Source organism: Chamaea fasciata, unplaced genomic scaffold (genome assembly GCF_029207755.1).
Source record: "Chamaea fasciata isolate MVZ Bird 193981 ecotype frontalis unplaced genomic scaffold, bChaFas1.0.hap1 SCAF_7, whole genome shotgun sequence".
In the NCBI taxonomy this organism is placed as follows: domain Eukaryota; kingdom Metazoa; phylum Chordata; class Aves; order Passeriformes; family Sylviidae; genus Chamaea; species Chamaea fasciata.
In genome coordinates this window covers 2,533,748-2,547,332 of record NW_027094092.1, presented here as the reverse complement: position 1 = coordinate 2,547,332, position 13,585 = coordinate 2,533,748, and the positions used below count along the sequence as shown (strand labels likewise).

At 43.6% G+C, this 13,585-nt stretch overlaps 1 protein-coding gene across 1 annotated transcript; it reads left to right on the top strand.

Annotated features, from left to right (window-relative positions):
• The first annotated feature begins 4,234 nt into the window (after positions 1–4,234).
• Positions 4,235–12,073, top strand: OLFML1 (olfactomedin like 1). Its single transcript, XM_066186817.1, has 3 exons — positions 4,235–4,489; positions 6,947–7,235; positions 10,135–12,073. The coding sequence occupies exons 1-3, from the start codon at positions 4,364–4,366 to the stop codon at positions 10,920–10,922; spliced, it is 1,203 nt and encodes a 400-aa protein (XP_066042914.1). The 5' UTR covers positions 4,235–4,363; the 3' UTR covers positions 10,923–12,073.
• Positions 12,074–13,585: the final 1,512 nt, after the last annotated feature.

Sequence of the window (13,585 nt, the reverse complement as noted above, 5' to 3'; positions counted from 1 at the left end):
GAAACACCTACCACAAAGAGCCCATCTAGAATCAATGTTGCTCCGGTCTCTCGTGCACAGAACTCCAGACGGTACAGGAATGATGATATGACTGATCCTCTTGAAGGAACCTCAGAAACATATTTACAAGAAGAGAGCAATGTATGCCATGACCAGGAATAGGGGGGCCCTGCCTCTAGCCAGGTAGAGGAAAGGGACAATCGGATCTACTGGACTGTGTGGATCCGATGGCCTGGAACATCTGACCCACAAAGATATACGGCTCTGGTTGATACCGGTGCTCAGTGTACTCTGATGCCATCAAGGTACATGGGAGCAGAACCCATTTCCATTTCTGGGGTGACAGGAGGATCCCAGGAGCTGACTGTACTGGAAGCTGAAGTAAGTCTAACTGGGAAAGAATGGCAGAAACACCCCATTGTGACTGGTCCAGAGGCCCCATGCATTTTGGGCATAGACTATCTCAGAAATGGGTATTTCAAAGACCCAAGAGGATACCGCTGGGTTTTTGGCATAGCTGCTCTAGAGACAGAAGGCATCAGACAACTGAGTACCTTGCCTGGACTCTCAGACGACCCCTCTGCTGTGGGACTACTGAAAGTTGAAGAACAACAGGTGCCGATCGCCCAAGCAACAGTGCACCGTAGGCAATATCGCACCGACAGAGACTCTGTGGTCCCCATCCATAAGATGATTCGTGAGCTGGAAAGCCAAGGGGTGGTAAGCAAGACTCGTTCACCCTTTAATAGCCCTATATGGCCCGTGCGTAAGTCCAGTGGAGAATGGAGACTGACAGTGGATTACCGTGGCCTGAATGAAGTCACACCACCACTGAGCGCTGCCGTACCAGACATGTTGGAGCTTCAGTATGAGCTGGAATCCAAGGCAGCAAAATGGTATGCGACCATTGATATTGCAAATGCCTTTTTCTCCATTCCTCTGGCAGCAGAATGCAGGCCTCAGTTTGCCTTCACCTGGAGGGGCGTACAGTACACCTGGAACCGACTGCCCCAGGGGTGGAAGCACAGTCCCACCATTTGCCATGGACTGATCCAGGCTGCACTGGAAAAGGGTGAGGCTCCAGAACACCTGCAATACATTGACGACATTATCGTGTGGGGAAACACTGCAACAGAAGTCTTTGAGAAGGGAGAGAAGATCATTCAGATTCTCCTGAAGGCCGGCTTCGCCATCAAGAGGAGCAAAGTCAAGGGACCTGCTCGAGAGATCCAGTTTCTGGGAGTGAAGTGGCAAGATGGACGGCGTCAGATTCCCACTGAAGTCATCAATAAGATCACTGCAATGTCTCCACCGACCAACAAGAAGGAAACACAAGCTTTCCTAGGTGCCATAGGCTTCTGGAGGATGCACATTCCCGAGTATAGCCAAATCGTGAGCCCTCTCTACCTGGTTACCCGCAAGAAGAACGATTTCCACTGGGGCCCAGAACAGCAGCAAGCTTTCGCCCAGATCAAGCAGGAAATCGCTCATGCGGTAGCCCTTGGCCCAGTCAGGACGGGATCAGAGGTGAAGAATGTGCTTTACTCTGCAGCCGGGAGCCATGGTCTGTCATGGAGCCTTTGGCAGAAGGTGCCGGGTGAGACTCGGGGACGACCACTGGGATTCTGGAGCCGAAGCTACAGAGGATCCGAAGCCAACTACACTCCCACAGAGAAGGAAATCTTAGCCGCCTATGAAGGAGTCCAAGCTGCCTCAGAGGTGATTGGTACTGAAGCACAGCTGCTTCTGGCACCTCGACTACCGGTGCTGGGGTGGATGTTCAAGGGAAAGGTTCCTACCACACATCACGCCACCGACACCACATGGAGCAAATGGATCGCCCTGATCACGCAGCGCGCCCGTATTGGAAACCTGAATCGCCCTGGGATTCTGGAAATTATAACAAACTGGCCTGAAGGTGAGACCTTTGGATTATCCTCTGAAGAAGAGGAGGAGCAAGTGACACGGGCCGAGGAAGCCCCACCATATAACGAGCTACCAGAGAGTGAGAGACGATATGCCCTTTTCACCGATGGTTCCTGCCGAATTGTAGGTACTAACCGGAAGTGGAAAGCTGCTGTATGGAGCCCCACACGACGAGTTGCACAAGCTACCGAGGGAGAAGGTGGATCGAGTCAGGTCGCAGAGCTTAAAGCTGTCCAGCTGGCTTTGGATATTGCTGAACGAGAGAAGTGGCCGAGGCTCTATCTCTACACTGACTCATGGATGGTAGCTAATGCTCTGTGGGGATGGCTGGACCGCTGGAGAAAGGCCAACTGGCAGCGCAGAGGGAAACCCATCTGGGCTGCTGAGATTTGGCAGGACATCGCCACCCGAGTAGAAAGGCTGACCGTGAAGGTTCGACACGTGGATGCGCACGTACCCAAGAGTCGGGCTAATGAAGAACATCATAACAACGAGCAGGTGGATCGAGCTGCCAAGGTGAAAGTATCTCAGGTTGATCTAGACTGGCAGCACAAAGGAGAATTGTTCCTAGCTCGTTGGGCTCATGATGCCTCTGGTCATCAAGGGAGAGATGCAACATATCGATGGGCTCGTGACCGAGGGGTGGACATTACTATGGACAGCATCTCCCAGGCTATCCATGACTGCGAGACCTGTGCTGCGATCAAACAGGCCAAGCGAGTGAAGCCTCTGTGGTATGGCGGACGATGGTCAAAGTATAGGTATGGGGAAGCCTGGCAAATTGACTACATCACCCTTCCCCAAACCCGCCAAGGCAAGCGCTACGTGCTCACCATGGTGGAAGCAACCACTGGATGGCTGGAGACCTACCCTGTGCCTCATGCTACTGCCCGGAACACCATCTTGGGCCTGGAAAAGCAGGTCCTGTGGAGACATGGCACCCCTGAGAGAATTGAGTCAGACAACGGGACTCATTTCAAGAATGGCCTCATAAGCACTTGGGCCAGAGAACACGGAATCGAATGGATATACCATATCCCATACCATGCACCAGCTGCTGGGAAGGTGGAACGCTGCAATGGACTGCTTAAAACTACCCTTAAGGCCCTTGGTGGAGGGACCTTCAAAAATTGGGAACAGAACTTAGCGAAGGCCACCTGGATGGTCAATACCCGAGGGTCCATCAATCGAGCTGGTCCTGCCCAGTCTGAATCCTTGCATACAGTGGATGGAGATAGGGTCCCTGTGGTACACATGAGAGGTATGTTAGGAAAGACTGTTTGGATTAATCCCACCTCGGGCAAGGGCAAACCCATCCATGGGGTTGTCTTTGCACAAGGACCTGGTTACACTTGGTGGGTGATGCAAAAGGATGGGGACACCCACTGTGTACCACAAGGAGACCTTATTTTAAGTGAGAACTGTGTGTAGGATTTCATTATATATATATGTGTGTGTGTGTGTAGTTTAAGGAAGGTATTGATTTGGGATGATGTAGATGGTAATAGAATAAGGGGTGGATAATGTCCTGGGTTGAAGTATATTCTATCACCATCTTCATGAACTGTTGAAACCAGGTGAGGCAGTGCTCCCTGCCTCCTCCACTCTGGCTTATCTTCTGTTAATGGGCCATCAGCACCTTTGCTACACAGCTCACAGATAACCCCCTCCTGGACTACCTCCTGTTAATGGGCCCATCAGGCCTTATCACATGACTCACCATCCCATTGTGGGATGCTCCGCCCAGAGGGAGAAACCAAGCATTCCAGCCTGGATATAAGCTGAGACTCTGAACACCAGAGGGGCGCTTACCCACTGGATTCCCAGAGGACCCGAGCTACCAGACCTTTCTACAGGATCACTGCTTCAGGAAGACCACCTCATCTGGACTGCTTCCATCACTACGCTCAGGTTGTATTCTGACTCTGTCAGTGGTCTTTTGTATTATTGCATCGATTTTATTTTACTTTCTTTCCTTTTTTCTTTTTTCCTATTAAATTGTATCTCTGACTTGGAGCCTCTCATTTGTTTTGCCTTCAAACTACTACACATGGGAAAGAAGATGGGTGGAGAAAGGAGGAGAAAATAAATTGCTTTTATTTGTATTTAATAAAATTTGGCCTACAGGCTCGATGTGACTCAGTGCTGAACATCTGGGATTGATCAAAGGATCGCAAACTGAGAAGTAGTCATCTGGCTCCTAGAAATAAACACATCCAGTCCCTCTGCCACAATGTTCCTTCCTTAATGATAAAATGCAACAGCCATTTTAAGTCCTTTTAATCTTTTCAGCCACAGTACTTTTAACTTTTTTTCTGATTTTTAGTATTATTTTTGCACTTCAGATCAAGGCAAATTGCATTTGACCTTGGACTGGTGGCGTTTGGGATTGCCCACAGAACTGATTCACTACTTTCTTCGAAAATTTTCTGGTACAATGGTAGCCTTACAAGTCCATTTTTTGCTGATTCCATCCCTCATGAGCATCATGGGAGCAGCACAGTACATGATGCAGGATGCAGCCCTGCTGAGCTACATTGACCAGCGTTTTCTGTCTCTGGAGGTATGTGCCTGATGTATCCTTCTGCAGCAAAAGAGGTTTGAAAATATGTGGATGTTCTGAGCCCAGGACAGTCGGTATGATATACCAAATCAGGAGGGTAAATTTTCAGCTTTTTCCAATGAATGAGTAAAATCATTGCTAAAAATTTTAACTGTAATGATCCCGACTTACCACATAATTTTTTGCAGGATATCATTTCATAATGTTATGTTTTTATTCTGTTATCATTTGTATGGGGTTTTTTTAATGACGTCAGTGGATTTAGCTAAAAATGCAAATGTTTATATAGTACTGTCATAGAGCATCCTAGGGAGCAGTATAAACATGTTGTCACCAGTAGGAGTGCTGTCAATTATTTATTAGCAAGGAGATGGAAATTTATCAGGTATTTTTCCTATCTAGGCAGATATCCCTACCTGGAAGGGTAGTTTAAAACACATTCATGCAAAAGAGCAGTGTGCCTGCACTTTAAATAAACCCTTAATATCTGGGAGACTGAAATGCAGGCCTTTCAATTCCTTGAATTCCTTTCAATTACTTATATAAATGCACCAGTTCTTGCTTCTCTTCCTACTGTTAAAAGCTACCAGTACTGCAAAATACCTCTTCAGTATTAGTGTGCTATAATCATATATTGTGTATTTTAAATTATTGACATGTCCCTGGCCCCTGGCTTGCATTGGCAGACTTATAGAGAAGCTCTAACTTGCCTGATTTCACATCCCTTTTTGTACAACGCCCTCATTAGTCTTATCTTCTCAACACAGAAGGAACAGAAGGATTAACCTGCTATTCTCTTCCCATTATGTAGACAGAGATTTACATTTTCTCTGCCACTCTAGGAGTAAGTTCACCTGGCAATTTCCACTCCTTTGGTACGCATTAAAACTGAGGTGACCTGTGGCATTTGGTGCAAGGGGCACAAAAGTAACATGACAAAGAGTGAGGCAGATGCTGAAGACAGCACTTGAAAACATTTAAAATAAAAGTTTTGTAGAAAGTAATAAAGCAACTTCCTGGGGACTGATAGGGGAGTGAGGAGGTAACATATAGAAACCACAGCTCACACAGCAAACCAACCAAAGATCTGCTCAAATTCCTCATCTTCCCAAAGTGGCAGCTGGGCTATTTACAGGACACCTATGAAGCAGTTGTGTTGCAACAGAGAAACTATATTACTTACCTTTGAAAACATTGAATAATTTGAATTTAGGTGTAAAGAAATAGTTTTTTGGCTTTCTTTGGTTTTTTGTGGTTGTTTTGTGTTGGTTTTTTGGGGTTTTTTTGGGTTTGTTTTTTTTTTTTTTTTTTTTTGGTTTGGTTTTTTTTTTTTTAATACAGCCAATAATATGAGGGGAAAAAATTTAAAAGAAACAACACGGAACTTCCTCAAATATAGCATTTCAGTATTTTCATTTTCACCTTTAAATGGGCAAAAAAACAGCCACACTGGATGCTGCCTCAGTCAGAAGAGGTGTATTCAAGTGAATTGTTCATGGCTATAGATTTCCTGCAGAAAACCCTTTGAGACGGCTTCACCAGTGGTCCTACACGAGGGGTTCCAGAAAGTTCATGGAAAACAAATCATCTGAGAACATGAGCCCTCTACTATCTCTGGCTGCTCCCATCACAGCACTTTTCTTTCTTTAGAGAGCAAAACATACTATCTGGCTGTCAGTAATCGTGTCAAGTTGAAAAATGTGGATTTTTGTCCAGACTTTGGGATTTTATGCCAGTCTGAGATGTTCCCCTCATACAGATACCCAGCAAGAGCCCCCGGGTTGGAATAGATGGGTGCACAGGCACTGGGAAGGAGGGAACAGCACAGTTTTTTGTAGGAGAAGGGAATACAGATGACCTTGCCCCGATAAATAACTGCTGGATTAATTACCCAATGCAGCCTCACCCCTGATGAGTCACAAATATATCCAATAAAGATAAAGGTGATAAAAGGGAGTGGGTTAACTGGGGAGGCGAATCATGAAGGAGGAGGAACCTTGAGGAAGAGGAAATGAGAGGATCATGTAGAAGGACCCTGGGGAGTGAGAATCACTGCTGTGAGGCCAGTCTGGGCTTGCAGTTAGAGCCTTTTGTTGGAACCTGCAGTCACAGTCTAGCCAGGTAAAAGCCTGAAGCCAGAGTCTGCACACTAATCTTTGCAGACAGAGTTTAGCACGAAATAATCAGTAGTCAGAGGCTGCAGGGGAAACCTCCAGCAGGAGTTTGCTGTATCCAGAGTCAGTGAATGGTTGGAGTCAGGATGGCTGAGCTGGAAAGAGGAATAAGCCAGGGCTCTTTTCATGCTGTGATAAACAAGGAGTCTGTGTGTTGGCTCATTTCTACCCTCTAACAAGAGGGCCGCTGCAACCGTTTCTTAAAGCAATCATGACAGAGATTGTGACGTACACAGAATATCCACATCTATCCATGTGTTTTCTTCCTGTGTTCTGACTCAAGAAGAGGCTGGAGAAATGCAACCAAGACGTGCTGGAATATGTGGACGAATTCCGAGAGTTTTCCAGGATGGTGCTGTCTCGCCTGGCAGGGCTGAACACTGACAAGGCTGAGGTTAAGAGGGAAGTCGAGAATTTGCTAACGAGGATTGAGCACGCGCAGAGGGACATTGACTATTTTAGATCTGTCGTGGATTCCAACGCATGCATGGAAGTGCACGAGGACCTGCTGAAAGAGCAGCTGCTGGAAAAGGCAGAAGAAAAAAGGCGACTTCAAGTCATGCTTAACGCAAGTAAGAACCGTTTGTTTTTCAGAACTTTGGCGTGAACAATCCCACATGTGCATGCTGATACAGGGATAACGGATTTTCATTAGCTGTGTGAATACCACAGGTTACTGCAAGGGGGTTTGGGCTGTGTAAATACTAGACTTATAAAACCCATGTATATGCAAAAAAGGTATGGAAGAGGGAGGGAGGAAAATACAGTCCAAACATTTACTTTGCAGAAATTCTACTGCGTATCAAATTAATTCTTTGGAAGTTACTTATCGTTATAAAATAAGGTAAAATCCTCTGAAGGTGTGCTCTTGCAAAGTCCCAGAAAAATACATTTCTGAGTACTGCAGCTATACTAAGGAATTAACGGCGGTCTTTGTTTTCTGGACCAGGCAGGGTCAAAACCTCCACTCAAAAGTAAATTCATGACGTAAATTCATGACGCAATAAAAATACTTAATTCTCTTCTACAATTTCTATGTGCTTTACTGTCCTGCTCTGTCATCCTTCCTCTTCTTGCCCCCTATTTTTACTTTAAGAAGAGAGCACACTGGCTTTGCCATAAGCAAAGCTTAGTTCTGATTTGAAAATTAGGTGTTATGGTACCCAGCACAAAGAATATATGCACAATCTATGATTTTTTAAAAACAAATGACATTTTATAATTATCTTCACCTTAAAAAGTTGTGACATGGATGTAAATTATGTATTATAGCCATATTTAAAGTAGTCTGTTTACTTTTCATAGTAGTAAGAAATTAAGAGTAAATAATAATAAATACAAACTGTAATTTTTTAAAAGTCAGTGAAAGAACTTTGGAATTATCAATTATACAATTTCACCAACTGCAGTAGAGTTAGGCTGACTTAATTTTACACATAAGTTTTCAATTTCTTCCTTGAACTTTTCAAGCAAATCAGTATTAAGGCAGATGCTTACTGTTAGGTGAAGAAATCACCTATTCTGCTTCTGAGCTCTTCTCATACTCCACAACTCAGTTTTCTGAATATCAATAGTTCTGTTTTCCATTTAGGGAACTTTCGAACATTAGGCATTTTTTTCAGAGGAAAAAAAAATTGGGGATTTTTAAATTGGCTGTGGTTAGGACACTTTCAAAATTGTATCTTTCTGAGAGTTTCAGTGGGGAGAAAATTACTTTCCATTTTCCTTTGCTGAAAATTATTATTTTTAACTTTATTGTAGCAGTTCATAGTAACTTTATTTTCAGTTTGTTCTCTACTGTCAGTATTAGTCAGATGCTTTACCCACTTATTTTGATGGCAAAAGTGTTCCCTGTGAAGATTTTATGGCACTTAAAAAAAGTAGGAACATCCTCAACTCTAGAAAATAGTAGCTCTGCTTCTATGCTGTCATGCCTTAACCAGACCCTATGATTATTTTTGCTGAGTCACTTCAAAAATCTAGCAGAAAAGAAGTTTTTTAAGTCCAGCTTTGTTACTGGGTTTGGGTCCAGTTCATGCAAAAAGTAACAGTCAGACAAAAATCTGGTTATTTCCCCTACAGAGGAAGACACTGCTAGGGCTGCCTAGAATTTTTTATTCAGCAGCTTAATTTATTTTTTTTTTTAAATCTATCTAATCAATAAATATTAGATCTGAGAAAGCTGTTGTGGCTTCCTCAGGAAGGGCATTTCCAGAGCGAGGACTCCTGGAAAAAAAAAAATCCACACTCCAGCTGTATTATCCAAAAGCTTTGATTAGAGGGTATCAGCACACACAAACAACATAAAGATTGCTTTCTACAGGCAACTGGAATCTTGCCACTGACTTAAATAGGTTCATATCAGGCCAAATAGGGGGGTTGGTTTTGCTTTCTCCACTTTATCTGCTGCCAGAACTTCCTGCCTTAGAGCTTTGTTTGTCCTGTTTACTGAAATGGCTGCGCTCCACTGAAAACAATTCTTTAAACTTCAAACGCTGTGCCTTGCAATTTATGAGCGCCTTTGGTAAACAAGCTTGTTGATATGCTTTGCAATAGTTTCTTTCCTGGAAAGGATGCTGCTTGATAAAGATCTCAGAGTCTAAATGCCTGAGTCCTCACAGTCTTGGTGCTTTCTGGTCTGAAACATCCCTGCAGAGTGCACACAAAACGTGAAGAAGCCAGAGCAGTGACTCGCTCTCTGTTGACGCCGATTTTAACCCTCCAGTGAAGTAAAGTGCAGACTGGTTCTGCCAGCCACACTCCTGGCAGAGGAGGTGGCAGCACAGGCATCACACCAGCTCCTTCAGAGGCCGCCTCAGTGCCTGCACACCCCTGGCTGTGTGATCTATATTTTGTTCTCGTTCCCTCGTGTGTAGGTGTTGCAAAGGGGAACGGGACGATAGCCAAAATACTGGGCTTTCTGTTATTCTGATCTATTTTTATTTCTATTTAAACTATAAGTGTATAAAAAAAGAGGCTACCTGAGGATAAGACCAGTCCTGAGACAAAAATACTATACCTGTGGATGATGATGGATTTTAATTTGAATGCCTCCAACAAGAAATAAATCTGTTTACTTTACTGCACTGATCTATACCAGAAGTCAGTTCTCTGAAGTAAAAATTACAGCCCTGTAAAAGGTAAGTCAAGAATAATCACAAAATCACTAACTGTGCACTTGGTCTCCTCTCAGACACACAAATATCCAAATGCTTTGCGTAACACTGGTGTTACAGAACAGAACCCAACACTCTACAGGTAGATGAAGATACCACAGTTTTCTTAGCAGGAATGTATCTCATAAAACTATTTTCAGCACTACTTGCCATAGCAACACTGCTGACACTTTTACTGATATATTCATCCTTAGAGATGAATTAAAAGGAAACTAAGTAATTCAAAGAAAGGAAACTAGAAAATTTACAGATGTTCTAATTTCCTTTTTCTTTGTCTTTATGTATTTCCTTGCAGGTTGTGACCACAGGCTTGCAGGTATTAGGTCCCTAAAGGTAGTTAAGAAGACAGGAGGAAAGCACGGCTCTTGGATGAAAGATCCTGGTAAAAAGCACGCGAAGATTTATTTACTAAGTGGCTCTGTAAATAATGTGATTTTGGAATTTGCAAATATCATGACTTTCATGGAAAACAATCAGACGCTGAAGGCTCGCAGAGTCCCCTTGCCATTGCCCTGGGAAGGAACTGGCCATGTCATCTACCAGGGTTTCCTCTTCTACCACAGACACGGCTCCTTAAATGAGATCATTAAATTCAATATCCAGAGAAGAAACATAGCTGACCAGATGCTGCTGCCAGGGGCTGGAAGGATTCCTGCCTACCAGCTCTCTCCACAGACAAAAATAGACCTGGCTGTTGATGAGCAGGGGCTGTGGGCCCTCCATGCAGAACCAGAGACCGAGGGAAACATTGTCATCACCAAAATCAACCCTGTTGCCATGGCCGTGGAGCACAGCTGGGACACACCCTGCAGCAGCAAGGATGCTGAGGCAGCTTTCATGGCCTGCAACACCCTCCACGTGGTCTACAACTCTCCTTCTGGAGGCTCCTCCCGCATCCAGTGTGTCTATGATGTTTTGGATGCTCTAAATGCTTACACAAACCCAGGACTGCATTTCCCCAAACGCCAGGGTAGCCACTCCACCGTACATTACAATCCTAAAGAAAAGCAACTCTTTGCTTGGGGTGATGGATCCCAGATCATTTACAAGCTTCACACCAAACAAAAAGCTGAAAACTTTTAGCAGCTTTTTAAATAGACCTAAAAGCCACCAGTCCCAGGTCAACACAGCCATTAGTGTGTATTAAAATTACATTATTCCCATCTGTTACAAATTTCATTCATTTTACATAACTTAAGGCTTACATACCCCAGTAATCTTAATGCCCAATAAAGAATATGTGAAGACTTCATTAATAGAAATTACATGATGACTAAATACCACGCATGTGCACCCCCCCACCCCCCCCTGCCCCAATTAGTCTTAAAGTCTAAGGTTAAGTTAAAAAAATAATAGCCCATTTCTGACAGGTTCTCTTCCTATTGAAACTACATTTTCTGCTTTAATGCCATGGAAATCAAATCAGAAATCCTTCCTGTCCAAAACACAGTTTGACAACCTTCACAACTCTGGAGCCTGCTCCAGAAAGCCTTCTAGTAAGCAATACAGAAGTCACATGCTTCCAGGGAAATTAGATATAAGTGTTAACAGGAGCGGTTTATTATACTATAGAGTGTAGGAATATACACGCCCACAACCATGCTTTATATTTAACACAGAACTCTGTACATCACATCAAGGCTACTCCTATTCGTTGAACTTCTAGAGTATTTCCATGGAACTTCCACATTTCTTATGCATGTAGCTGTACAGACCACTGTCGATCCTGCCAGTACGTTAGCTGCAGCCAAATATTCACTTTTATCAGCTTAAAGTTGCCACTTCTCACTATTTTTGGAGCATATCACTGTTTGTGTGACCAAAGGAATGTTCCTAGGTGAACTGTTCTGTATCACATGCTACTTTTAAAGGTTTTGCATGTCAATCTTTGGTGTTTTTCTCATTAGGTCTCTTTCAGCACCTACTTGTGAAGCATTTTCCCCAATATTTCAGGTTACTTCCATTGACTACAGAAGAATCTTTTTCATCCTGTCCTCCACCTCCAGGAAAAGGTGGCTGAGATGAGTATAATTGTGCAGGTGAGGACATGGCACTGCTCAGTCCTGGGTTTGTGAGCCACAGATAAACTACAGGTATTTTTGTTTCAAAAATAATGTTAAAAATGTTTAGTAATTTAAAAAAAACCCAAAAGACTTCTAGTGTGAAATACAGGTATAGATTGTATTTTTTGTTTATTTAATGACAGCTGCATTTGTCTTATAGCAAACAAACAAACACACACACACACACACAAAAAAAACAACCCTCCAAGAAACCACAAACTTGAAAAGTAATCCACAGCTGTTTCTACAGAACACCCATTGTGTTCATTACACTGAGAGAGCTGTTGTCCTGTTTAAAAGCATCTTCCAGAGAACAGCCAAACATCAGGGAATGATTTAGAAAAGGAATTCCAGAGTGCAACGAGGAGCGTATAGACTGCTGGGCTGTGCCAATGACACTCGGCCTTCAGAAAAAGGAACTTTTTCATGGTGAGCAGGCTTAGTGACTAGAGCACAGCTTCTGCGTCACAGCAGACACAGGATGCACAGCACCAGACATCCTCAGGCTGGAAGGAAGGTGGGCTGGCACTGGTTTCCTGTGTGACTGTGGGTTAAAGGCACTATTTCGCCTTTTATTCCTCGTCTGTGAATTTACAAACGTGTAAATGCAAAATGGTATCAGCCACCTCTGATTAAAGTGCACACCCCCCATGCAGTTAGAAATATTTTGAATCAGAAAGCTGAGAAATGGCTCACTGATTCTCAAGTGCTAAAATATGAAGCAATTCTAATAGACAAAGATGATCTGGAACTAATTACAGATAAACACCTCAATCCTGCCCAGTTTTTGTACGGAGAACCAGTAGAAGAACTAGTGCATGATTGCTTAGAAATCATAAACTATCAGACCAAAGTGAGAGAAGATGTGACAGACCAACCCCTTCAGGGGGAGGAGATTATACATCAATAGGTCTTCAAGGGTAATTCAGGGGCAGCAAATGCCAGGGTATGCTATTATAGATGAGAAATTAGTAACCATAGAAAAGAAAAGGTTACCCCCCCAGCTGGTCAGCCCAAATATGTGAGTTGTACACTTTGAAATGACCCCTTGAAATATTAACACAAGAGAGGGGGCCTGTGTACACTGACTCTATGCCTTCAGAGTGGTGCATACTTTGGGGAAAATCTAGGAGGAAAGTGGACTTTAAATTCAAAAGGGAAAGGATTAATTAATGAAGGCTCATCTCGGAAGCACTAGAAGTGTTAAAATTGCCAGAGGAAGTCGCTGATGTGCATGTTCGGGGACATCAGAAAGGGATTACTTTTGAAATAAAAGGAAACATCTCAGCAGACTTGGAGGCTAAAAATGCAGCCAAGCCAGGGGAAGAGATAGTCCTAACCCCCACAGAAGAAATTCAAGATATGCCAGTATTCGGTGAAACAGAGGAAAAGAAATTCCTCAAAATAGGAGCAAAAAAAGACAATAAAAGGAAGTGGGTGTTACCTATCGGAGACAGTTGTGAAACAAACCACTGGCCAGGAAAACATTAGAAAGCAGGCATAACAAGACTCATTGGGGTACCCAAGCCCTGAGTGATCTGTTCCTGAGAAATTGGGCTTGCATGGGAATTTTTGGAATAGTTAAACAGATAACTGAAAAGTGTGTGATATGTCAAAAAGTGAATGGAAAAGTCATGAGGAAAGCACACCAAGGAGGGCAAGAATTAGCCTTACAACCCTTTC